Raw genomic sequence first — 27,475 nt, 5'->3', positions numbered from 1 at the left:
GCCGTTCTATGGTTCTGTGATCACCTTCCCCAAGGACTCCGCAGCCCGACGCCATCCTGTAGCACGCACCGCAGAGGTTCGAGGCCACGCACACAAAGCCTGTGCCTGCAGCACCCTTAGCGCCGGCCGCCAGCCCCTACAAACAGTTATTGCCGCCCAAGGTATTCCTGCAAGCTTTCTCGGTCCCCTCGGGTGCCTCCCGCGAGCTATTAATACAGCAGGCACATGCTCTGACATCGCGTTCCCCGCAGCCACCAGATAACTTTAATTTGCCCTTTAAACGTCCCGAGACCGGCGGCCCTCGCCGTGCCTCCAGGGGGGAACATGGCGGCGCTGCCTCGCGCCCCCCAGCGGGGGCGGGTCCTGGGGGTGTCCCAGCCAATGTGCGCGCCCCGGGGGCCACCTCCTCCTATCGCGAGAGGCCGCGGGTTATAAGCGGGGCGGCACGGGGCTCTGGGCCATTTGGCCGGCGGGGCACGGCGTGGGGCTCCTGGGTGGGGAGGTGCGCGGCTCGTTGGCTCTCTCCGTGTAGGGGGTGTCGGACCGGCTCCCAGTATGGGTGACCAAGCGCTCAGCTTTCTCAAGGACTTTTTGGCCGGAGGGGTCGCTGCCGCCATCTCCAAGACGGCCGTCGCCCCCATCGAGAGAGTGAAGTTGCTGCTGCAGGTGAGGAGGCGGGGGACGCTGGGGGCTGCGGGCGGCGGAGCCCGAGGGAGCTGCGCCACAGGTGGGCCGGGCGCGACCCGGCGTGCCTAAATATGGGAAGGCGCTCGGCCGGCTCCGGTTTCGCGGGAGCTGCCCGGGCTCCTCGGGGCGCGGGAGCCGGGCCAGGCGGCGGGCGGGTGTTCGTTGCCCTTAGCCGGCCGGCGTGTGGGGTGACCCTGCCGCGTCCTTCTCCCTGCCCTGCTCTCCCCTCCCACCCTCCTCTTGCTTCTCCAGGTCCAGCACGCCAGCAAACAGATCACAGCAGAGAAACAGTACAAGGGCATCATCGACTGCGTCATCCGCATCCCCAAGGAGCAAGGCATCATCTCCTTCTGGAGGGGCAATCTAGCCAATGTCATCCGGTACTTCCCCACCCAGGCCCTCAACTTCGCCTTCAAGGACAAGTACAAGCAGATCTTCCTGGGGGGAGTGGACAGGCACAAGCAGTTCTGGCGCTACTTCGCGGGCAACCTGGCATCTGGTGGTGCGGCTGGAGCCACCTCGCTCTGCTTCGTCTACCCGTTGGATTTTGCCAGGACCCGGCTGGCGGCTGATGTGGGCAAAGGAGTAGCCGAGAGGGAATTCACGGGGCTGGGCGACTGCATTGTCAAGATCTTCAAGTCTGATGGCTTGAGGGGCCTGTACCAGGGATTCAATGTGTCTGTCCAGGGCATCATCATCTACAGAGCAGCTTATTTTGGGGTTTATGACACAGCCAAGGGTAAGAAGCGGATGGAGTGGTCGCTGCGAGGGAAGATCCAACCAGTAAAGGCCTGCTAGGGCACCCTGCCATACAAGGACGAGCAGGGCTGGGCTTAGTACTGCTTTGGGGAACCAGTGCTGGAGTATGTGCACGTGTTTCTGAAATGCATTCCTACCTTCCTCATCTTGCTGCTCCAGGCAGAAGCTGTGGGTTTGTGGTTGCAGTTATTTGTTGTTTTTTTTTTTTTTTTAAATGTTTACATGGGAGCTTGTCCCTCCTTGAAGCCCACAGAGGGCTGTGCCTGAGAGCTTCTGGTCAGGGAATGTCAAGTGGTCTGTGGATCACAAAATACCATAATCCTATAGCCTTTTTTTACTCAGCAGCTGTTCATTGTCAAATACAAAGTGACAAGTTGCAGGCATGTTCCTGTTGACTAGACTGAGTGACTTCTGGGTTTGGTGGGTGACTGCTCCTTCCAGAGCCATCTTTCTCATAATGCTTTCCCTTCTGTACTGACTCATAATTTGTTCTTGGTGGCAGGTATGTTGCCTGATCCAAAGAATGTGCACATCATAGTGAGCTGGATGATTGCCCAGAGTGTCACTGCAGCAGCAGGGCTGGTTTCGTACCCATTTGATACTGTGCGACGTAGGATGATGATGCAGTCTGGACGAAAGGGAGGTAAGAATAAGTTTGTTCCTGTGGCATTCTGGCAGTATTATTTCATTAAAGGATTAAAGTATTATTTCATTAGGACGCAAGGTAGTGGTGTTGTGTTTGGCTTTTGTGAGGGATTTCTATGAAAGGGTTGTTGGTTTTCCACAACCCTACAGGAAACTTCTGATTATGTCTTAGTACACACTGCAGTAATTTCTGGTTATCTCAGTGTGCTCATCTATGAGACAGTGTTCATTTTAGATTTCATATGGTGAATTAAAATGACTTTATGAACTGATTATTTCATTTGAAATTCTTGGTTATGTTTTGTTTATCCCTGCCTGTTTTTCTAAATATGAAAAAGTTGAAACAGACTTGCTGTGAGCTCAACTTTATGACCTTCATTTGTTTCCACAGCTGATATTATGTACAAGGGCACAATTGATTGCTGGAAGAAGATAGCAAAAGATGAAGGATCCAAAGCATTCTTCAAAGGTGCCTGGTCAAATGTGTTGAGAGGCATGGGTGGAGCTTTTGTATTAGTACTTTATGATGAAATCAAGAAGTATGTCTAAAACTTAACACCCTAATGTAGTTCAGTTGTTCTCAGTTAACTTTTTAAAATAACTATTGTGATGTAATGGACAACAAAATATTTCCTAGGGAAACAGAATAAGACTTGAGTAACATCCAGTTGAGAGAGGGATGCTTTTATTTAAAATCTGTCCACTACAGCACAGTTGCACTTTGTATGGAAATTCCTCCAACATTTATATTGGAAGCTATGTATATATTACACCCTTTCAAATTTCAGGTAAAGCATTTTGACTAGAGACGAGATGTAGGTGGTATACACCTAGTTTAAAATCTAATGTAAACTCAAAGTGAGAAATACCTTTTATACCAGGTAATGTCTCTAGCTACCCAGCACTGTGATGATACAACATGATTTTATAAGCCATGTCATCTTTGAAGCGGTTATTTTTTTAATCTGATATGTAAGCGTAAATATCTGCAAACTATAATACAGCAATGGGCTGTGAGTGCCTAACTGCTGCCTTTTCACTGACAAGTTAGGCAATTGTGGTCAAAACCAGACCACAATGACTGTTTTCAATTGTACTTTGTAGAAGGTGGAAATACTGTTAAAAATGCCCTATTTTCACAAAGCAAAAAGTTGTCTGCTCTGATGTTCAATTGAACTAAAACTGAACTCATGAAATAAATTAATATATACATGAACTCTTCCTGGTGTTTTCAATGTAAATGGAACAGGTCTACCAGAACTAATGTATTTGGAGACACTATCTTGGTTAATATTGGACGTGTCTGTTAAGAACTTTTCATGGTTATTCACTATGACATTTTTATAGTGGAGTATTCAGCTGAGAGCTCTATGGATTTACCTGTTTTACGAGAAGGAGAAAAGGGAGAGCTATGAGACTTCAGATTCTGTGCCTTGGCATCTAGTTATCCCTTTCCTGTATTTCAAATTTCTCAGATCTGTCACTTACATGATGGTCCTTATGGGTGTAACTGCTCTATGCGAAAGCAGCAACAAAGTACTGAAGTTATACCTGGAAGCATTTTATCCACCCAAAGAATAGTAGTGTTCAGGGAAAGCTGGTCTTAAAAAATAATAAATTTTCAAATTACCTGAAGATGTAGTTAACTGCTGGTTGCCCTAGTAAAGGAAGCTCCTTTGCTTAAACCACAGTACTACTACAACATTTGAGAAATGCTTCATTCTTGAGCTTCTAGGCTTATTTTCTGCTCTGTCTCCTGAGAGACAATGCCTCTTTAAATGTGATCACCTAGAAGTCTGATCAGCCCTGGTCTGTTTTCTGCCTGTTGGCAAATTACCAGGGTTGTAACCTATTGAAGCATAAGGTTGTGAAGAAAATCAAGGTGTTCACCTGCAGTACTATAAATCATGACCTGCATGCTTGTCTTTACTTCTTCCTTTGCACATTCCTTAGAGAAAGTCTGTCAACACACACTGTAACCATTCACCTCACCACTGTGAGTGCATATAGCATTTGAATATTTTGGAGATAATACTAAAACAACATCAGAGGGTAATTTATGCATGAATAAATACTAAAAGAAGTAAGAAAGCAGAAGAATTTCCACAGGGGTCTAAATAAAACAAGCATCCTGGATTTTATTTAATTCTAGAAAAAAATTTTCTGAAATGTTGCAGGAAAAAAGGCAAGAAACAAAAGGGAGTGAAGGCTAATAAGAAGGAAAAAAAATAAAATGCAGGAAAATTCCTCTAGAGAAGAGACAGTAGGTGAAATAATACATTATAAAATAAAGGTAAAAAAATTCCTTATTTCTGCTTATATGCTCACACATACTTTGGCATTTAACAAGCAGCACTTACCACAAAGATACTTGGTGTATGAATTCAAAACCATCAATTGAATAACCATTCTCCTAAAAGCAGCACTGTTCCCTCAGCATAAAATCCAGTTTTCTCCAAAGCTGGAAAGCAGGCAGTTTTGCAGATACTTTGCTACTACAGTGAAATAAGCCCTCTGCTAGTCCCAGTTCAATCCACCTGCACCTCAAAGTTATTCAGCAGAACCCTGCACTGAAGTCATCGCTATTACCTTTAACTCGAACAGAGGAAAATATCTTGAATAGCCTGGTAAAAGATTCTAGAAGTAGAGAAAGACCATCAAGCATGCATAGACTGTACCACACAACTCAGAAAGCAACCTACTGAGGGAGGGTACTGAGATTTATCTTTTGGATCAAGAAGTTAGGACCTTCAGGGTGGATCTGAAAGGTAAACCTCGATCTCTAAAGAACACAGCATACTGCAGAGAGTGGGAGGGGAAGAATTTATGTCCACAGGTAGAGTTTCCTCTATGTTTCTGCAAGTGAAAACCTGTATTCTCAGCTCTAGGCTTGTTATGGAAGGAACAGCAGCCACCAATTTAAGGCACACTGAGAGGCACAACAGAAGAAAATCCCTAAAAAACAAGATACCTACTCAGCCCTGTTTTCCCTTTCTGGACCTTTAAACAAGAAAAATCTCTCAATAGTACATTCTAGTCTTAAGTAGTAGTGTGTGGGCAGAACTGAGAATTGTGATTTTTGTCCCAAGCTCTCACCACATATAACTCAGTGGAGGTGATTACAATTTTTGCACATGATCAGAGCCTGCAATAAAAATAATGGCATTTTAGGACTCTGTAGTGAGAAGCAAGTGATCTTTACATAACACAGCTGCAAAGATCACCGTTGGCAAATCCTGTCTCATTTTGGCCAGGAGGAAACTTACCAGGAGATGTATAGAAGTTTACCTGAACAAAGAAACAACTAACATCCTGAAGACAAACCAGACATGCATTATAAGCACTAGCAATCCCTCTTGGTATACAGAATACAAAGCTGATCTCAACCATAATCTATCCTGGAAGATGGCTCCAGATGCAGCTTTGGATTTTTCATTCATCAGATGAAAATCATCTGCTATTTTGCTCCTGACTTTGAGCAGGCAAACACCACAGATGGAGGGAGCATACAAGGAAAAGCAGTCAAAAGGAAACTTTATTGGCTGACATGTTAGAAAGAAAAATATCAGCTATTTGTAGGGATTTATCCTGAAAGTGTTTAGCTGACAAATAGGAAAATACCCACCATAAAAGACAAATGTAGCTAGTCAATGCTTATCTGAGTGAGGAGTAACAGCTGAGATGCCTCAGGATCTTCAGTAAATGCTGCAAACAATCTGGCAGAAGATAGGCTCTGGTACAGAGAAAATCCTAGAAACTCCATATGAAGAACGGCCTTGCCTGATTCTTCCAATTTGCTCAAGTCTCTGAGGTTCCCAGGAATTAAAGTTTAAGGACGCTGCTTGCACTTTCTGTTTGAAGAGATTGGGAAGGGAAAAGAGGCAGAAGAGAACATAAAGTGACAGCTTACAAAAAATCCAAATCTATTAGAATTTATTGTTATAAAAATTAAATTAGCTAGCTTAATGAAAACCTGTCTAAATGGCTTTTTTAAAGCAAAAACAAAGACATCTACCACACATCAATGTCACTGATAAGTGCAACCTCCACTGCTGGTAAGCATTTCTCCTATTACATCCTTTGCAATTTAATATCAAATATAGAATTCTGAAAAGTCACTGTTTTGGCAAATATTTCATGTTAATGATTTTCTTACAATTTACAAAAATGACAAAAAATTGACAGTATTTCATACTGAAGTTAAATAAAATGAAGTTATTAAAAGTAATCCAGTTTGGAAATTCCTTTCCAGAAGTGAATTATCATGTGAACATTCAGAAGTATTAAATTGTGACCTTGATATTCACATTCAAGGACAGAAGTCTTCAAATGGTGAATAATTTTAATTAGCACAATATTATAAATTAACACAGCAGCATTATGCAAAAAAATGCCTTACACTCCTTATCAACACATAATAATTGTAATAAAATCTGTTTGCCACAATGCTGCTTCAAGATAAAAGTTCAAATATTGCCAAACAGCTAAATGTGATCGGCAGGTCACGAGGTGCAGAAGCTCTGCCAAACTACTATACAGGGCCCAGCAAAAAGTTTGTTACAATGCAGAATACTCGAGAGCATAGACCCTCGTGCAAGCATGAGTAAAGAATAATAAGTTTGCTGTTTTTTGTAAGGCCAAGACAACACTACCAAATACAGCTTTTTTGCTTACACATAATAGGAAGATTTTCTGTATCTCTCCCAGGAAGATGCTGGGAAAGCAAGCAGGGTTCCAACAACAGCTACAGACAGCAGCATTGCAATTCATGCTTTTCATAAGACTACAGCCCAACAAAACAAGCATACTCAAAGCTAGCCTTCATGGATAGAAATGAAGCATGACACCTACTACATTTCCCAACTACATTAAGTTTTGACAACCACATTAAATTTCACTCCCCTTATAATTGGACATTAATACTGAAGCCTGTCTATTGGACACTACTATAAACATTTGGTATGAACCTAACATTGTACAAATGGGCTAAGAAGCGTAAGATTTTATTTTTAATTTCTTATTAATCTTGGTAAACAGTTGCCCTCATAAGCAAATATTGAAAATTTCCTGCAGCTCAAGCTTTATCTTCACATTTACAGGTAAGGATCTGCAAAAGCACGGCCATGAAATGATTCCTTTGCTTTCTATTCTCTAGCCTGGGAAGAATCTAAAACTTAATTTGTTTAGAGTAAATCTGAAACTGTTGTTCACTTCAAACTTCAGTCTCTGGTGTTGAACGAGCATCATATGCTTCTTTCCTATGCAAAGGTCCCAGTGTAACTTCTAAAATCCTTTTAAATATCAAAGAGACACAGCCTTGCATACAAAATGAATGCTCATCACTTTGAGCCATCTATAATCATGGGAGAGTAACACCTTCTACAACATCAGTGTTCTAGCTTTTCACCTCTTTATGCTGCTGTAAAAGGAAGATTCAGACATCTGAACATGACCTAAACATTCAGAAGACTTACCTAAAGCCAGGATGAGAAGTACCAGTCTAGGAATTAAGTCCTAGAGTACAGCAATTCTGTCCTCTCATGTCATGGATACAAATTTCCACTTATCATTGGACAATTAAGTAACGATTAACAATTTCTATTGTGTATTTAAATGCTTCTCTTTCATAAATACTTCCTCTCACAGAAAACACTGATTGATGCAAAAGCGTATGCTTAAAACCATTTAATAAGCAATTAGTTTACTATGCATTTAAATCATTAAACAATGGAGAATATCTTCACACATGCATTTGCTGAAAATAGAAACCCAACATTGGAGATTGCGAAGCAAAGCATGCACTTACAAACAAGCAGCATGAACATTAGTGGATTTAGGTCTCTGCGATGCCCCAGTAGGTGAAACTGACATGGGTTTTTCCTTCTTCTGCCTCATTGTGCTTGATGCAGTGTATGCTCTCGAGGGGACTCCTGTTAACACATACACAAAAAAGTATTAATGCTTATGCTAGGTATGTCAGAAAGCTTAATGCTACGTTACATTACTATATTCATTATCATAATTTCCCAAACAAAACATAATAAAAAATCCCCACAATCATTCTAAGTTGAATACAGAACTGAAACATTGTGAGTCATTTATAGACAGTCAGAAAAAAAAATACTGAGTACATGCCACAGTGCAGTGGTTCTCTGTGCATGGATCACTGGAGATAAACGATCCACTTCCAAATATTACACACACACTACTTCCAGAGAAACAAAGCTACCACCAGTAGATTTACACTTTCTAAAAAAGTTTGAACTTCCTCAGTCCTCCTCCTTAGTCCTTTCTATAGGAAGTACTGACAAATTGAGAAATATTTATAATGATTTTTTTTTTTTTAACCTTCTTGGCACAGATTCTTAACAAAACCACTTATTAGAAATTTAGGAAAGTAAATAAACAATTCAGAGGTTCACCATACTTTTGGTGTGCTTAATAAAATCAGTTTAATGATCTCTCTCCAGTGAACCAATTTAAGGAAGACAGAAAGGAATTTATTTACTTTTCTCATTAATTGTAATTCTGAATTATGACAGAGAAACATGTGGTAAAGAAACGCAAGAATCTGCAGTTTCAGAGTACTCACGAGACAGGCCACACTGCCTGGAAAGAGAACTTTCTTCTCTTGCAGATGGTGAAGTACTTGCATAGCTCACATAGCGCTGATAGTCCCACAGTTGTTCAGAACGCTTCATTCCAGGTGTTGGTTTCACTGCTGTCAGTCTCTTCAGTAAAGCCTTAGTATCAAAGAAAAATATCAAGAAAGAATGAACAAGAAACTATAAAATAAGCATTCAGAGACTTATATCTATTTTAAATGGGAAAAAATAAACCCACCAATGTTTAGTATTTTCCAACATGAACACCTTTATTGCTGACTAGTACATAGTATCCCAAACAGATGGCAGCAGAGGGGCACTCTGACAGAATGGTCTCGACAGGGAAGCGTGGATGAAGCAAAGGTGTGTCACTGAATTCCTCCTCCATGCAAAAAAGAATGGCACTGGGGACGTTCATCGATACTTGCTGAACATTTCTAGAGACCAAATAGTGGATGTAAGCACAGCAAGGGGATGGGTGGTGCATTTCGGCAACAGTGACAGTACCTTTGCTGGCTTTAAGATTACTGTTAGCGCAGCATGCGGGCTCTTGTCCATTGCTGATGAAAATACAGAGCTAGTGGTGGTGACTGTGTTGAAAAAGTGTTCTGTAGCCGAGAACAGGCTCTATTAAATAACTTACTGTGCTCTTGGTATTTGCCGCTGTTCCCGTGGAAATAAATAGGTGTTACTTTCAGAGCAACCCTCATAGATGTGGCCCTGGACAATCCCTCATCACTCAGTGAGGCCCAGGGAAGCCACAAAGTTGGACACCTACACCCCACAGTATCCCTAGAGAGAACTACTGACCTCAGTTCTGTGAAACTAAAAAGAAAAGCACAATGTTGGATTTTTTATTTTTTTTCTTCACTTTGGCCTTTATGAATGTCTTACCCATAACATACTTTTAACAATAATTTCAACTATGATCTCTTATAGACAGTATTTCCTCCTACTGAAATCAACCCTGACAATTACATAGCAAGCGTTACATCACAACAGCTACCCACATAATGTTTCTAAAGATATACCTATTTTCCTCAAACTTCATTATCACTTTTGCTTGAAATTCTTAAACCAATGCATCCCATTTTCCGTCATCTTTCTAAGAAAAGAACTTTACATAATGACAAATTTGGAAGGACTCTGCTACATACGACTTCCAATTAACAAGTTCACATTTTTAATATATTTAGCTTCCAATGCCTGCTTTTAAAAGATTATGCATTCTCTGCTAACTAATTTAATTTGAATGGATGGCCTGTAAATATTTGACAGTGACAACATCATTGGTCAGAGTTATAAAACATCTTATCAATGAGAGACAATGCAAACTGCAATTGCACAAGCCTCCAAAGGACAAATGATACCACTATTAGCAAGGATGTATTATCTAAATGCTTATTTACATGGTAGACATCAAGAACCCACGTAGCCATTAAACTGCACTTTATATGAAGTGATCATCTCCTCCCACTGTCGTCCTCCCCTCCCCCCATCTACTCACAGGTTTTGTTTAGGGTTTTGTTAGTGTTGGTGTTTTTTTGTTTGCTTATTTCTTTTTTGTTAAAAGAGTATTTTCTTTGTTTTAGAAGAAAAAAGTCATAGAAAGTGATTTGGGAAACTGCAAGGTATTCATGAGATGTTAGCTGCCAGCTGTAATGGGAATGTACAAACTATCAAGAGTTTATACACAGGACTGGAAACCTGCACAGCGTGCAGGAGAGAAAGGACAAGCCATTTTGGCTCAGGCATAATATGTCACAAGTTCCTGCATCGAGTGCCAGCCAGTTCACTCTCAAGTGGAAATACCTAAGTAAGCAGAAGTCAAAGGAAGGACTCCAGCTAGAAATAGCTCTTCACTAAAGCCTGTTACGGAACACAAAATGGTAGACTTCTCTAAATGTTACATCCAACATTTTACGTGCAAGTTCACCACCATCTTTTAACACAACTACATGCATATGAGTTTGCAATGAACACTTATCTCCTATATTATAAATAGACCATCTCAAAATAGTCAGCTTTGTGATAAATGGGTAAATAGTAGAAGCAAATTTCTCTTTGTGAAAGCCATTTCAAGTCTGCGCTCCACCCCTAACAGCCTCAGAATTTGCATACCTTAACACTGCAATCATTTCAAGCTTGATTCTGAACACATGAATTTGAATACACCTGCTTAATCCCAGTTTAAATACAATTCTGCTTTTACTATTAGGTCTGTATTTTAAAAAGCATCCAGCCCACATTACTAAAAGCATAGACAGACTACTCCCAGTATGAAAAGATTGTTTTTTGAAGAGGTTAAGACTGGACATCATACAATCCTTACCTACAGAAAGAGCAGACTGTGCAGTGCTTAAGTGACTACATCTCTGCTTTAAGAAAAGCTTCTGTAGAGCTAGAAAATAGCTCTCATGATATCCCTGCCCTTTGCTGAGCACTGTACCAAGGACATGCAACTTATGTGCCAGTTGTGGCTGTGAATCCTGCAGTTTGACACAGCCTTCTTCATACAGATGTGCACTCATCAACACACTAAATTGTCGGACTTGATGTGGTTGCATATCTAATCCAATTCTTATGTTTTTCTACTAACAAGCCTATTGTCTTGTGTACCAGGGAACTACCTTCTACAAATAATGTTCTTTTTCAATTACCCATTTAAACCTGCTAATTCTTCCATTACGTTCTCCTTAAAAGAGCATTTTGAGAAATGGATTGAAGAACACTGGCACTTTCCTTGTTCTGAAGTGCTAAATCTCTGTAGTCTTAATCCTGAACTACTGAAGTAATAGAAATTGTCATTGACCTTAACGAGCAAAGAATCAAATCACACTAAGTAATCCAGGTGCTTAGAGACAAAGACATGCTTTTGATGGGATTTACAGAGAAAACTGAATAAAAACATAAATGCAGCAATCTATCAGTTGCTCTTAATAGTAGCTGCTCAGAGCGTCTGATTCAAGCTCAATAAGATGGCACGACCATTCAGAAAGTCAACTATTTTCACTACTGTTTTCTCCTCTGTCATGGAAAGGGATGTAACAACATCACTGACAATTTCCTAGCTTGGAGAAAAGCCTTTCAAGGTAAAAGATGCACTTTTTCTTGTTTTACTTAGCTTTTTAAACATATGAAGGCTTCAGTTTTCACCACCTTTGAATTGTAGCCAGCTGACTAGTGTGCCTTGACAGCTGTTCAGATTTATTTATATTATGCCTCCTCTAATGTCACTCACACTAGCAAACACACTGTCCCTCTGCAGAGCCCAGGTGGGGGAGGGTGAAGCAGATATAACAGTGCATTCAGGGACAGCTTCTTGTTCTGAACAAGAGGGTTTGTAAGCTCCTTCAACTGCCGGGTACATTTCTTAGCTCTAACTTCAGAAACTTTTAACATCAGAAACCTCTTAAAGTCCTTCAATTTACAGAAAAGTACTTTTAACTGAAATGCCATGTTGATCTGTAGCTGACATCCACAGAAAGCAAGCAAGCTAGGAGAATACAAAAGATGAGAAAAAAAAAAACACCAAACTGAGTAGTGTGCTAAATAACCAAACCAACCTGGTCATTAGGGAGTCTTATCTTATCCAGACCTCTATCTCAGGTATGGGTAAGAAATCAGTACAAAGAGCCTACAGCCTCAGAACTACACGGAGTTGCACTACATGTACACTCTACAGCAGTCTGTTTTAGCCAGGTGTATCTGCATACCAATCTCACATCTGAATAGCTTCCCCTGACAAAAAGCAGAAACATTTTTTTGTTTGTTTTTATTGTACTTAATCCTGAGAACTACCTTTGTTTCATATTACTTTTAGCATAATATGACTTTGAACATAATAAGTGCCAACATCTTAAAGAACCCTGTATTCTTGAGTTTCTTTCCAAGGAGCCTCCAAGCCCAGTGCCAGTATTTCTGACCTCTTAAGAGGATGGTTTCCTACAGCTCTTCCAGAAAGAGACCAGTAAAGCAAAGCAACCTCAATATTCTTCCTACAATCACATTAAGTATGTGACATCTGAAGTGTGGTGCTCTCAGATTTGGGAATGGTCCCTGGGGAAGGGATGGAAAGAAGGCAGAAGCAGCACAGAATTCATGAGGAAGTCATGAGGTGCCTGGGCACAACCACAGTGTGCTCGTGTCCTCCTAGTCTCGTTTCCACACCAAGAAGTGGTATCCTCTGCAGCATGATGTGGACATCACAGGAGCTACAGTGCAGCACAAGACTAACGGCTGTGGCCCAAGCTAAACTATGTTCTTTGCATGTGGTGACAGCCAGAGACACTCACTCCCTTGCCCTTTCTCCCCCTCTGAATATCTCAACCCATCAGCACTCTTGAATCAACTGGAGATAAATGCACATATTATGGCAGCTGCAAAGTGCTTTCTTTCTCTTCTAAGGAAGCTCAGATTAGCCGGCAAGACAAAAACATCTCAAGGTGCAGGAGAAAGGAAGCAGTTTGGCTGGAGGATCTCTGCACTGGTAGAGGCCACGGTGCCCAGACAAAGTAGGAAGTAAAAGCTCTAGGGACACCTGTAGCATCAGGGTCTGCAGAGCCAAGCATATGGAAAAGGAAGTCAGCCCCTACAGGGAAACATGGTAAGCTAATTTTCTGTGTGGGAAGCTGACTATACTAGAGCTGGGATCAGTTGTATCCGCTGGGACACAGAGTACATTTCAGCAGAGTATAACACAAGGGAATGAATGACACTGACTGTTATGTGCAGTGAGGTGTAACACCATGGGTCAGAAGAATTCACAGGGATGCACGGAAAGGCCAAATGCCACAGCAAAGGAGAACACCCTCATTGCCCTTGATCTGCAAGCCCAGGACACGGGTAAGCTTTTCCATTTATTTCCAATTAGCCCTCTCCAAATTCATAATGTTTCTTGCTATACACTCTCTAAAGACCAGCCTAATTTCTCTGTGTACTTGTCAATTATACATCTGTCTACACGCTGATTACACAGATGTAGTGGCTGAAAATCTGACCTTAAAAGGCCTATAAATATTTACATTGATATACTATACAGATTGTGTACCAATAAAAGATCAAAACAGGACATGTAGTTTTCAGCCTCTGAAGCTCAGTTTTACACTTTTACTGGCAGAAACTGAGATAAGCATATATGAATGGAGAGACCAAGCAGACATGGGAAAAGAGTAACCTATCAGTCACACTTCGATCCATTTCCATTGGAGAGGAGCACTGACCGTACCTCCAGAAAAGATAACAGTTTGCTCAATCAACAGCGTCCTCTACTGGTGAGAGCCAGTACAAGCTGCCCTCCTGTACATACATACAGGAGCTCCTGTACACGAGAAAAGCAGAGCTACAAATACGGATAGCAATAGATGGATAGTTATGATTCAGAAAAAAGTGGCATTCACACTATATCCTGTTTCAAATGTAATGGGTTTGATGCTGTCATATTTGTTGCTTTATATTCTGCAAGCTTGTTCCTGAAAAAAAAAAATCAGTAATAGTAACACGAAGTAGGACAAACAGATTTTGACTGCTATGCAAAATTGTGACTATGGAAATGAAAATTACTCTTAAATTCAATAGCACTAAAAAGTAGGGCACACTGAGTAAAATGTACTTTCATCTGAAAATAAAGCATAATTAACAATTATACAAACAGCACAGTTGTGGAAATTCATTGCAGACTTAGTGCAGTGAAACTAGAAGTGCTGCCTAATCAGTTTTTAAGTATTTAGCAGTGATTTGTTAGTAATAAACAGTCCTCAATTTACCGATCCGAAGCAGTCCTCCAAACTCACCAGGTTTTCTTTTTCAATCCTCTGCTGCTCTTTTTGCCTGTTGATGGCACTGTGGTATGCTTGAAGAGATGGAGAAGCCGACTTCTTCAGCATGTTGGTTCTGCTTCCTGGCGTCGCACACAGCCGGGCCAGTTCATGGAGCAGCCTTTGGTTCTCTTGATCAATTCGTCTAACTTCTTCATTTGTGAAAGAATAATTTTTCCTTGTTCCTCTAGATGGATGAATGATGCCCAGTTTTTGTTGCCGTTTATCCCTCACCCCTAGAGCAGTTTTTAAATCAGAGCAATACTTAACTTCTTCATTGGCGGAAAATTTCTCCCTTGTTCTTCCAGATGTATGACCTACAGTTAGTTTTCGCTGTTCTTCATTCTCCAACCGTAGCGCAGCTTTAAAATGGCAGAAATAAAAGTAGATTTTTTAAAAAAGGATGAATGCAAATGTTACATTCTGTTAGGGTTTATTTACAGGCATGAAAAACTAAAGTACCTTTTCCCTCCCCCATCTGAATTTCAGATCCATGTATTTTGCAATTTTTCAGGATTGAATACTTTCCTCAATACATTAATATTACACAAGATTCACTGCAAAAATCGAGTCCAAGTTTGGCCAGATGCATCCTTCTCACTAGGCACCTCCTCCTCATTTACACTAGTTTAGAGGAGCTGAATGGATACAACAAGCAACCGAAGTCACTGCAATAGGATCAGCAACGCTCGCATGTTGTACAGTGACTGAGTCAGATGTATTTGTCATTTAGGAATAAAGATGTCAATCAGCTTACTGTGCATGATTATTTCTTCTAAATGGCCAGTACTCCTAATACCTCTTTCAATCCGATCACTTCAATCTCTACCTTCACCATCATGCATTGATGTAAAGCACACAAAATTCTATCCTCAGATATTTACTGAGTTCCAACAGGACCAGCCATCAGCAGAGCATTTATCTATACATGCTAATGGGCTACTGATATAAAGCACTGAAGTAACAATGAAGGCAATCATAATCACTATAGCAGTTATCATTTATCTTATGCTGGTACTGGTAGCACAAGACAAAAAAATATTATTGAAATATTTCAACTGATTATATTCCAGAACCAATGCAAGCAAGTATTGCCACTTTTAAAGAAGGAGCTGGAATTCTACATTCAAGTAGTTCATGAATTCTGGAATTCATCTGGAAATTGGTGACTTTGCCCCATCAGCATGCAGGCTAATGTATGCAAAAACTGCTCTTAGGCAACTGTAACCACAAGGCCATTTGCAATAGCAAATCTTGCTTTATTAGTTTGTCAAGGGAAGATGCAAATTACTTCAAATCCAAAAGAATGCAAAACAGTGCACATCAAGTGTGCCAACCAGCAGGTTAATAAAGCATGTCTCTTGATAGCACTTGTTCAATCTAGCAAGTTATTCTCAGGAACAAACTAGTGCTCCTCTCGAAGCCATTTAAGAGACAAACCTGGGATAAGAATCACATCTGGATAAACCTACAAAGGATAGAAAGAAATGCATGGCAAATAACTAGTAGCACACTGTTCACAGGGTAACATCAAGCCATCATATACTTAAGGAAAAAGGAATCAAATACATCCTTATGAGAACACACAAAACTAGCACTGCAGAACATAGCTGGAAAAAGTAACTTGTAATAAATACCTCTGGACAGTTGTACATTTCACATGGAGCCACATCGTATAACTTTATCATGGAGCTGTGAGACACAGTATCACCTTTTGCCTTACAGCCACTGCATCTCATGAGTTGAGCAAGACCACACACCATATGTGAGTGGAAGGTAGGCTGTGGCAAAGAGGAGTTGCTCAACTGTTTAGCTGAAGTCCTGACCTAGCTTTGTGCCCCTAATGCTACTGAATCATAGAATGGCCTGGGTTGAAAAAGACCACAGTGATCATCTATTTCCAACCCCCCTGCTATGTGCAGGGTCGCCAACCACTAGACCAGGCTGTCCAGAGCCACATCCAGCCTGGCTTTGGATGCCTCCAGGGATGGGGCATCCACAGCTTCCTTGGGCAACCTTCCAGTGTGTCACCGCCCTCTGTGCGAAAAACTTCCTCCTAATATCTAACCTAAACCTCCCATCTCAGTTTGAAATCATTCCCTCTTGTCCTATCACTATCCACCCTTATAAGCAGGAAGAGGAATGGCTGTTTATATGCTCCCTTCAAGTACTGGAAGGCTGCAATGAGGTCTCCCCAGAGCCTGCTCTTCTCCAAGCTAAACAATCCATCTATCTATTGGTTATGCAATCTCTTGCATTTATGCCTCTAAATAACATCCAGTGAAAATTCCAGAGTGACCATATCATATGCCACAACTCAAAAGAAACAAAGGAAAATGAACTACTACAACCACCACCAAAGCTCTGATGTGAAACTGCTTGATGACATCTGAGCAGATGACTGCCAAACCCCAATTATTAAACTCTTGGTAAATGGTTGGGTTACAGAAGACTCACATAATTCCTACCTGAATTTCAGACACGTACTACAGCAAGTTTTCCTCAAGAGGACAGGGCATGGACATTAATCTCAGTCTCAGAGAGCTCCTCTCTACTTCCTTCCTCAACAGATCTTTGTATTACTAACCCTCCAAGGAAGAGAAGCAACAGAATGCATAACTTCCTGAGAGAGAATCACAAGTATTACAGGGCAAGTGCTTGTTCCTATCAAAACAAGAAAAATACCAAGGACATCCGTAAAGCCACTGCTTCTTGAACTATGGTCAAATAAGTCATAGTAGCAATCTAAGAAAGTAGCAAAAAAAGAAAAAAAAAAAGTGTGCAAGACTTGCCAAAATATAGTGACACTGTTTCTGTGGTCAGCCAGTCAGTATGAGCACTTCAGCAGCAGTACTCAAGCTGTGACAGCAAGGAGGCTTCCAACTCTGTAACTTCTAATCCACACCAATAGCTTATTCCCAAAACTACCTAGCTGAAAACCTGTCCAAGCTGCACTACCATAAAACTATTTACACTGCCAAACATCCCTTTTCCCTCCACAATTACTATGACACAAAATTGTACAATAACAGGTATGCATACCCAAATGTATTAAACATGCTTCTAATTTCATGGCAATAAAAACACTTTCACAGTAAAGGTGGCAGGTGCCTAAGCGAAGTCTACACAAACCAACAGAAGCACAGACAATTCATCATCAATAAATAAACAACAACAACAAGAAAAAAGAGTCACGATGCCACAAAAGTAGTAAACACAATTACTCAAAAAGCTCTCAAGTACTTCAGGTACAGTTACTGTTATTTGAGTTTCAAAGTTATTTGAACAATTTAGAATCAAGCAGTCCAGGTTAGAAGGGATCTTAAAAATGCATGGAGTCATTCAATCATAGTTTGGGCTGGAAGGTACCCCAAAGATCAAGTTCCAACTCCCTGCCACAGAGGGAGTCCAACCATTTTGTTGCTAATTAATCCCAACACCCAAGTATTTTAATGATTTAACTGTTTCTGCAGTGGCCAAACAACATCAGGCAAGTGAAGTTTCAAGTTAGTTAAAGTTGTGAAGAGTTTGTGATTTGTCCTTTCCCTTGAATCTTGGAACTGTTCATCTGTACCTTCATACAATGAGTATGTAATTCATATTATATATATAATGAATATATAATAAATAATAATGAACAACGTAATTTAAACAGATCCCTACTCAGTACTTAATCGCTTCTGAACCATAAATCAATTATTTGGGGGAGAGAAGAAAACAAACAGAAGCATTTGCATAAAGCATGGAGTTCTACTTCTCAATTGCAGGTAAACAATAAAAAGAAACTTCCCTGTGGTATTCATGGGATTTCTAGGAAAGCTGGTTTCCATGGAGACACCTGATTCCCTTTGAAGCAATAAACAAGCTGTTTACTGCTTTCAATTTGGGAGCATTTAAATGACCTTGAAGACTAAAACCAGCCAAACCTTACGTAAAATTCAAATGATAATTAGCAAGTCAAATGCATGGGGACAGGATGATACAGCTGTCTTAGTGGCACTGAGGCTGAACTTAAACCATGCATGTTTCACTCCTGCAGACCCAGAGGGAAAAATGCAGTAAGTTGCTTCAGTGCTTAAAGAACCAGGCAAACTCAAGAGTGTTTTATACTGCTCTGCCATCACAAATGGCAAATCTGAAAAGCACAAAAGGATTAAATCAATTCCTCAGAAGTGTCTGTTCATCCAAATCCTGTAGCACTCCCATACTACCTTGAATATCTACTGTTTTATGCTAGATTTTTTTTAAAGGATTTTACAGAACACCTCATTTGTTATTTGTTGAAGAAAAGGAAAAAGTGATTGAGTATAAATTTTCCTCTTTAAAGCTGTATGCTTAAAATAAAGCTGCTTTTTATTTCTTAACGTCACAAGGAAGATAAAAGATATTGTGCAGGTGCAATTTTTATTTTTTCCAAAATTACACATTTGTGATGTTAGCATAGACTGGGTTGCTTCACAATCATTAACATCTTCAGCAGGTTTTCAAGCTCTAAATATAGGAAGCCAATATTTGCTTTTCTACCTCAATGCAAGCAGTTAGATGCGTGTATACGTGCGTACTATTTTATACTCACGGTTCAAATTAAGAACATACAAAAACGTAGTGAGAAAGCCATTTATGTTTAGCCCAGCCATAAAGCTTAGGGGTTGATGTATATATTTAAGTACTTCAGATATTGTTCAACACATTGTACAAATGCATAAGCTCAGCATGAATGAGCACATGGGAAAGATATCCCTAAGAAGAGAAAATTTCAGTTATTAACAAATTATTTGCCTAATTGACAAATTATAGTTAAAACATTAAAGCAGTTCAGTTGAAACTTCTATTTAATTTTCTACAATAACTTTATTCAGAAACACGGGGCTTTTATTTTCACAGTAATGATACTGACAAGACAGTGGTTTTCACCAAGTGATTTTCTATGCTTTTTTTATGACACAAAATCTGAGGCAGAGAAAAGGCCAAAAAGGTTTGTCAAAGAGCATACAGGTCAGAGAGCGCATCAAGCAGTTCAAGTCCTCAGTCTGCAGCCCAATGTCCTACTTAACCCATCACACCACTTCCTCAGGTTAATAATAGCTAATACCATGGATTTACAGACTAATTCTCACAGACACTTCTGTGAAATAAGCAGGTATCAACCTCATTTTACAGAGAAGAAAATACAAACCGCTAAATTCTTTAGTGCTCTGAATACCCTGGGCAATCCCAATCCCACAATTATCAGATTCAAAGTCAACATAAATTCAGATAAGGTGATACATAACATTTTTGGCATACCATTGAATTCTGAACCATGGAAACAAAAAGATTTGTCTAAAACCAGGGAGTAAGTCCTCAGCATAAAGGAATAAAAATAACCCCCTTTTTTTTGCCTAACCCAGCTCATCAATTGTACAAGCTCAAGTCCTTAAAATAACATTGGATCAAGAGATAGAATCTAATAAAACAATAACAGAAAAGTCTTCAAATTTATACTTCTATATTTTTAACGTGTAGGTTTCAGTAAGTATTTCCAGCAACAACTTTTTGCTAATTTTTACACTGTCATATTTCATTCTCTCCTTCCGTGTTCAGGTTGCACGGAAGCCCAAAAAGACAAAGTAGAATTGTTACTAGTTCTGAAAGAAAAAGCCACGAAAAACTATTCAAGCACATTTTTAATTAAATTACTTTTCCAAAATACCTCAAATGGATTATGTTTCACATTTTATGAACTACCTCCCTGCTTAATAACCTGACTGCTGTTCTAAAGCAAGACTTGCCTTTAGGACATCATGCACCTTTAACAGATTACTACCCTTTCTTTGCTCTTGTAAGTCTTTTCTAGTGCAAGAGATTCAGGTCTTCCAAGTGCTCATGTAATCAGTGCGTAGAGTTTCATGAAATAAATTGCTGTGTGCCCCCTAGACACAATGCAGTAACAGACTAAACTGAAATCCTGCAAGTTTCAGGGATCTTGGGAAATGGGACTCACATAATGCTGTAAGTGCTTAGGCCTAGCTGTAATTCAACAAAAAAAACGAACTAAATGTTTTATCACTGTAGACTACTGAATTTTATACTTTAAAACCAAGAAATCCTGATGATCATTTAAATACTGATTCGGGGACACAGAATTGGGCTGACACTGTTGTCACTTGAAACAGTGCCCATGTCTTTTCAGTTCTGATAAACATCTCACGCAGATAGTCAGGAGAAGGGAGAGGGGGAAGTGATTCCTATTTGTCAAGAAAATACCTGGAAATAATAATCAAGAATAAGATCAGCTCCTAACTTTCCAGACTAGTTACTTTCCACCATCACTAAACTTGCCCCATTTAAAGCCCAAACTACCTAAACTAATTGACCTACATCATGCTTGCCAAGGTAGCAAGGCACTTGGGAGTAATACATATCTTAATCAAGAACATTAACTGCCAGATTATATGAATCATATATGAATTGCAGGGGTTGGAAGGGACTTCCAGAGATAATCCATCTGCTAATGCAGATGGACATGCAGGTAGGCATCCAGATAGGTCTTGAATATCTTCAAGGAAGATACCATAACCTCTGTGAGCAGCCTGGTCCAGTACTCCATGACCCTCACTGTAAAGAAGATCTTCCACACGTTAGCATGTAACTTCCCATGTTTTCAGTTTTGGTCATTGCTCCTTATCCTGTCACTACACACTACAGACACGAGTCTGGCTTCATTCAACTGCCTCCTGCACTTTAGATATTTATAAACATGATCAGACCCCCTCTCAGTCTTTTCTGTAGAATCACAGAACTCTACTACTCATTACTCAATCTTTATTATTGTTATTTACAACTTGTTTATGTTCTGGAAAAAATCTCCCCTCCTCCAAAAAGCAATTCATCTCTGAAAATACTTACTCTAAACCATTTATTTCAGGGATGTGATGAATTCTTCCATAATCATCAGTTGTTAAGTAGTTTCTTCATATCAGGGAATAAATAAAGATGCAGGACATTGTAACTTTAATAGCCTAGCAACGTGATGCTTCTGCAAGTGGTTGGAGCTTTTCCTACCAAGAAGGTGTTCTTGTAACACAAGGACTGTCAAATGTTAAGAAATCTCTACCACAATCTTCATGGCTAACTTTGTTTTTCTTACAATCAGAAGAATTTTCATGGAAGTAAAAACTTCACTCCTATTCTCTAGAAAGTTAAATGATGCATACTACATATTTTGAAATCTTCCTTACTATAGGCTCAGTGCAGCAAGGCACAAAAGTAAGGAAACAATATACAGCTGTAATCACACCAGCTCTACCACACTATAGCAAACTAGGGTTGAAATTATCTGGCCATTATCTGGCTCAAAAAATTCCTTAATCTTCTCTTCCATTAAATGCATTTCTATATTGTTCTCAACAACATAAAAACACTATACATTTTTTAAACAGATAAATACATTTAAAAGTCACCTTTCAAACGCTGATTCAGATCCATACCATCATGTAAGCCACTGCTGCTGAAATCGGACTTGGATTCTAAATGAAAAAGAAAAAATGGAAATATATATTTGCAAAACTGTATTTTGAAGCCTTATTCAAGCATTTCATAGTACTGAAATTCTTCAAAATATACATATAATTTTTGTCTCACATTGTCTTTTTTCCTTTTACTTTCTTAACATTGAAGCTGCAAATTCAAAAGACCGAGTTGAACTGCTGTCTGGAATTGACAGGGATGTTATATTAGTACCTGCATCTTCAGATTCCTCCACATAGTCTTCAAGCTTTGGCTTTCCTTCTGGTAATTTTATTGCTGATGCAAATTTTTCTTTTGGAGCCACACTACAAGCATTTCTCTTGGAGGAAGAATGCAATGAATCTGATAAAGAGCTATCAGAATCTGTATCTGAGCTTGAGGATGAGGAAGAGGAACTGGTAGTACTGTGTGTTCTGCTAGCTCCTCTTACACTGTAGGACTGCTTAGCTGACTCTGGTCTAATCTTCTGTTTTCTGCCATCATCACTACTATCTTCTTCATCTGTATAATAATTTATTTCAGGGATTCCAGCAGGGACGTTTTCCTGCATTCTCCTGCTTGCTGCAGATGTTGCTCCAGATGTACCTGCATTCTCATGAACTGGAGGAAGTAAAAAAGATGAAGTGTCCCCAGGACTGTCTGTGCTGTCTTCTAGGAACTGACTCTTCTGCAAATCTTCCTGTTTCTCTTCATTTTCCTCCTCACGACAGTTTGCATCCTTTGAACTAGCAATCAAGTCAAGGTCAGAATGAGTTACCTTTGCACTTCCTTTCTCTATATATTCACCATTTTCTTCAGTTTTCTCCTCCTCTCCATAATCACTCTCATAGAAAGTGTGATCCACTTCACCATCTGACGAATCTTCAAATCGGTCCATACTGAAGTGCTTCCTGCAACCACCAGAAAAGGTTTCCAAAAGTCAGCATAACATCAAATGCAAGTACACTTCTAACGTAATAGTTTTATTCCTTATTCTTTTAGCTCTAGTCATTTGTAATTCTCAAGTTAATTATGTTACATAGCAAGGAAAACTCCATAGTTGAATTTTATAGTGAGAAGTATGTAGTGCCATACTTCTTGCAGAAACAAGGTGTTAGCTCCTATGTCAATCACACATGGTAGAAGAGAGATGAGTTTCCACTCCTTACTAGAAGATACATAAAAAACTACGCAAGGTAGGAGAACTAGAATATCTTAAGAGATGGATGGTCTCTTAGAAAATAGACAATTTGTTCCCATGGCAAACAAAGGTGAAAAAGGAATTTCTAAGCTTGCTTTAAACCTGCAAGACTATTCCCAATAAAACTTCTACCCAAATTACTTCAAAATACAAGAATTTCAAAGGTCAGTGTCACTCAGTTACCTTGACACTTCTCAATACTGCTCTGCTTCAGGGATTTAAATATGCAATTCCAAATACTAAAAAGTAAGAAAAAAAGAAATATTGTATATCTTAAAAGCAGGAAGTGTGGAATCTCCTGTAGTTTTAAGACTCATGAAGTCAAAGAAACAAAAAAGCTAAATTTGGTTAGATGTAGTTTAAAACTGAAAACATATATATTTTTTTAAAAGAAGCAGAGATTAACTTAGATGCCATAAGAGAAACTTCTTAAAGCACCTAATAAAACATTTTGGTACTCCCAACTAGAAATATTACATGGACTTCAGCAATATTTCATATACACAACTTCCTGTGATCCTTGTCTTCAAAAAACCTTAAATAGCCTTCAATGTCCAACTGTCGTATTAATTCCTGGATGTCTTCTTACAGTAGTTTTTAAGAGGATAATATACTTTAATATATACAAATGTACACAAAATAAATCAGACTAACACAACAGTATTTATAATGACTGATAGCTAAATGTGGCATACTTCATTTGTCTCAAGTCAAACACATATATTTGATCTGTTTTTAACATTGTTGAACATACAAGCATGAGAAGGAGTAAGGCAAAACCAGGTTTGCAGGTAGAAGTATAGCTGAAATACAACTTCCTGTTGAGTAACCTATTTTTTGTCTCCCTATTGCTGCCCAGTTCAGCAACAGAAGTTAAACAAAGAGTACCACACTGATTATAAAGCCATTAAGTGTCTGTACCAAGACTTATTAGATATTTCTTTGCTGAACATAATCTCTTAAATGAGAAAGGGATTTAAATCAAGATAGTGACTAGAGGGCAGAGATCAGCACCAACCAAGGAACACACATCTTCCCATTCCACATGACTACAAATAGCTGAATCATCAGTTTTCCACTGAGACTGAGCCAGAGCTAATTAACAGCCAATAACCACTACTACCAGAATAAATGCAATTTGAAGTTGTAATGTGCCTGCAGAGCAGCAGCTACAACATCAACCAGTTCACTATTAAATGCTCCTTCCACTTACCTGGCACAACCCACAACTATTTTGCCTCCTTCTAAATAGAAAACAGATGTGCTACACTGGTCCATTCCTTTCACTCATGCTCTTGATCACTCAAACTAAACTTTAATTTTACAGTTTCCATCAAAAACAAACAAGAGGAAACAGATGAAGAGATGGTATTTTTGTTCCTATGCCTGTCACACAGCTACGAGGTCTCTAAGGGAAACCTTTTTTTGCTATTTAGAGCAACACAGCAAATGAAAGGATATTACCACCACAGAGATGTAGATGACTGCAGGGCAAAGGCCTCTAAGTTAATGTACAAGCAATAAAATAAAAGACCAAGATATCAAACTCTTGTACTATGGAAAGCCAAAATACAAAACTTGTAAGCAAAGAGCAACTTACATGGGTATACTCAGACACTGTGATACATGCCTATTCCTTGCCTCAGAACACGCGTAGAAGTCAAATCAGGTAAAGTTCCTAAAAATTGTGACTTGAACATCAGCTGAGATTATAGGATGGCAAATGCCTCCACCAAGAAAGGCAGGACTTGTTTTAGACTGCTACTGTCTTGGCTGAACATGAGACTAAGAAAGAAAAATTTTCAAAGGCAGTTCTGGTGGAAACACTGTCATACATCTGTTATCATAGTCTTTCTATCACCCATGAATTTGAGAGATAGTGAGGTCCATTTAGAAGCTGGTTCACTTTGAGACTCTGTGTTCTAGGTATGTCATACAGCTTCTGATCAAATAATCCTGTAGATGTTTCTGTCACCTGTGCCACCGAAGGCCGTATGCTATCCAACCTGCAACTGATGAAAGCATCCTTGAAGACACCAGTACATATTGCTGGGTCAAGCCTGAAAAGGGACCAGCCAACTCCCCTTCCAAGCCCTTAATGTGCAGTTCTGATAGCCCTCTGAACACACAGAAATCTTAAGCAGAAGCACAGGAACCTGCAAACACTCTTTTAAGCAGAGGCAAATACAAAACCAAACTGAAGTAAAAACCCCACTAGGTTAATTAGAGGTCCCTCGGGAAAAAAAAAAAAAAAAAATATGATGTCCCTGAATACCTCACTGTCTTCTTTCTCATACTCTTCATTTCACACCATTACAAGAAGCATCTAGGCTAAGAAATTACAAAAGCACAACATACATGTGACAAAACAACTGGTGGGAGATGCTTGAAGCATTCCAAAACCTGACTCTGAAGTTGTAGAGACTGATTATTTTACCAAGCCTTTCTTAAACTAGAAAATTTATTAACTTTCCAGCAGTGACAACATCACTTTAGCCTTCAAACAGATTTTATGAAGCATTTCACTATTTATTTCCTCTTGACAACTGCCATGATCACTAAGCAGCTTCCTACCCAGGAGAAAGATGCTTCTGCAAACACCGCGAGTCTCAAATACATCCCTGACAAACATCCAAATGGAAATACTAAATATGCCTTGTACGGTTCATGGCAGGAAGGAACAAACACACACACTCGCACACCATAACAAAAACAATTTCTGAAGAAGTGCGGTCAACAGGTCCCCAAGGGTCCACCTCCAGCAAGGCTTCATTCCCGCCCGCTACGAAAGGACCGCGGCGGCTCAGCCCCAGCAGAAGCCCTCCACACACCCGTACGTGTCACTCAGGCAGCGCCCCAAGCACTGAAGGCAGCGAATCCCCGAATAATAACACTAGCGAACGCGTTTCCCGCCTCAGTGGTGCTGGTACTGACAGGCAGGCGGAAGAACCGGTTACCACCCCCCACCGTCTCCAATCAGCCCGTAGCCCCTTCCCAACTACCTTCCACGGCGGAAACACCACCGTCAGGCCGGCAGCCCAGCTGCATTACGGGAACGGCGCAGCGGCCACGGCAACGGCTCGGCCACGTCACAGCCGCGTCCCGACAGCAGGCGGAGCCTCTTGTCCCTCCGTCGCCGGGCGGGGACTGATGGCGGCGCCGGGTAGGCGGGCGGTGGCCTGCTCGGCCCTCTCGTGTCTTCCCGCCCACCCCGAGCATCCCGTTAGGCTTCTCATCTCTTCGGCTCTCAACTCCGCAGGAGGGAGCTGTAAGTGCGGCTGTGGAGTTTGTTTCTCCGTACTGAGGTGACGGTATCCTGCACTGAGGTGGGGGTAACCAGGTTGAAGCAATAGAGCCTGGGGGTGAGGTGATGGGGCTCTCTGAGTCTCAGCTTGAGGTGGTGGAGGGGTCCTAGCTGAGGTGCTGGTGCTCCAGGTTGGAGTGATGAGGTCTGATACAATGGTACCCTGTGTTAAAAAAGGCCTGTTTCATGGAATCATTAAGGTTAGAAAAGACCTCTTCAAGTCACCTAGTCTAGCCATCCATCTGCTACCAATATTGCCCACAAATCCACATCCTCCAGTGCTACATCTATAAATTTCTTAGACATATCCAGGGCAGTGATTCTACTGCTTTCCTGAGCAGCCTGTTCCCATGCCTTACCTTTCTTTTGGAGGATAAACATTTCCTAATATCCAACCTGAACCTCCCCAGCACAACTTGATGTTATGCCTGCCACTGTTACCTGAGAGAAGAGGCTAACCCCCGCCTCACTACCACCTTCTTTCAGGTAGCTGTGGAGGGCAATAAGGTCTCCCCTGAGCCTCCGCCAGACTAAACAATCCCAGATCTCTCAGCCCTTCCTCAAAAGGCTTGTGCACCAGACCCTGGACACACTCCAGGGTCTCAAAGTCTTGAGATACAGTACCTGTTTCTACTAGAATGCTTTCTTTCCTTAAGATTGAGCCTGATCTCTGCATCCTTAAGTCTCAGACTAATTATTGCAGAAACTTTCAGGCAGAGTTTCATTACTTCCAGCACTGATGATGGCAGCTGTGAAAATGATCTTCCACTGTAAGAAGGAGCATACTATGTAGAGTGGGAAAGATTGCAATCACCATCCCTGAATGTGCTTAAGAACCGTTTGGATGTGGTGCTCAAGGACATGATTTAGTGAACGATTAGAGTTAGGGTAGTTTGGTTAGACTGTGTTTGGACTCGATGATCTTTGAGGTCTTCTCCAACCTAAGTGATTCTGTTATTCTAAGTAGCAA

General features: G+C 40.4%; 2 protein-coding genes across 3 annotated transcripts; one reads left to right on the top strand and one right to left on the bottom strand.

Moving 5' to 3' along the window:
* The first annotated feature begins 450 nt into the window (after positions 1-450).
* Positions 451-3,307, top strand: SLC25A4 (solute carrier family 25 member 4). The gene is made up of 4 exons (XM_085222404.1): positions 451-666; positions 940-1,426; positions 1,949-2,089; positions 2,483-3,307. The coding sequence occupies exons 1-4, from the start codon at positions 556-558 to the stop codon at positions 2,638-2,640; spliced, it is 897 nt and encodes a 298-aa protein (XP_085078530.1). The 5' UTR covers positions 451-555; the 3' UTR covers positions 2,641-3,307.
* Positions 3,308-5,608: 2,301 nt separating this feature from the next.
* CFAP97 (cilia and flagella associated protein 97) lies at positions 5,609-26,361 on the bottom strand. 2 transcript variants are annotated; one of them, XM_010709782.4, is made up of 7 exons: positions 26,204-26,361; positions 22,235-22,911; positions 21,955-22,020; positions 14,489-14,874; positions 8,684-8,834; positions 7,898-8,021; positions 5,609-5,942 (listed from the first exon to the last, which is right to left on the bottom strand). In XM_010709782.4, the coding sequence occupies exons 2-7, from the start codon at positions 22,896-22,898 to the stop codon at positions 5,921-5,923; spliced, it is 1,413 nt and encodes a 470-aa protein (XP_010708084.1). In that variant the 5' UTR covers positions 22,899-22,911; positions 26,204-26,361; the 3' UTR covers positions 5,609-5,920. The 2 variants fall into 2 exon arrangements, with proteins under 2 accessions (XP_010708084.1, XP_085078519.1); XM_085222393.1 differs by lacking the exon at positions 5,609-5,942 and having other exon boundaries at positions 7,894-8,021.
* Positions 26,362-27,475: the final 1,114 nt, after the last annotated feature.

This window comes from Meleagris gallopavo, chromosome 4, assembly GCF_905368555.1.
Source record: "Meleagris gallopavo chromosome 4, MGAL_WU_HG_1.1, whole genome shotgun sequence".
NCBI lineage: Eukaryota > Metazoa > Chordata > Aves > Galliformes > Phasianidae > Meleagris > Meleagris gallopavo.
This window is presented reverse-complemented; position numbering and strand designations above follow the sequence as displayed.

Excerpts from the sequence above, each read along its gene's own strand:
- SLC25A4 (XM_085222404.1), top strand. The coding sequence starts at position 556 with ATGGGTGACCAAGCGCTCAGCTTTCTCAAGGACTTTTTGGCCGGAGGG. Across the intron at positions 1,427-1,948 it reads GGTTTATGACACAGCCAAGG|GTATGTTGCCTGATCCAAAG; the intron begins GTAAGAAGCGGA and ends TCTTGGTGGCAG. Across the intron at positions 2,090-2,482 it reads GCAGTCTGGACGAAAGGGAG|CTGATATTATGTACAAGGGC; the intron begins GTAAGAATAAGT and ends TTGTTTCCACAG.
- CFAP97 (XM_010709782.4), bottom strand. The coding sequence starts at position 22,898 with ATGGACCGATTTGAAGATTCGTCAGATGGTGAAGTGGATCACACTTTC. Across the intron at positions 14,875-21,954 it reads TCTGAATCAGCGTTTGAAAG|CTGCGCTACGGTTGGAGAAT; the intron begins GTGACTTTTAAA and ends GCCATTTTAAAG. Across the intron at positions 8,022-8,683 it reads CAGGCAGTGTGGCCTGTCTC|GAGTCCCCTCGAGAGCATAC; the intron begins GTGAGTACTCTG and ends ATGTGTTAACAG.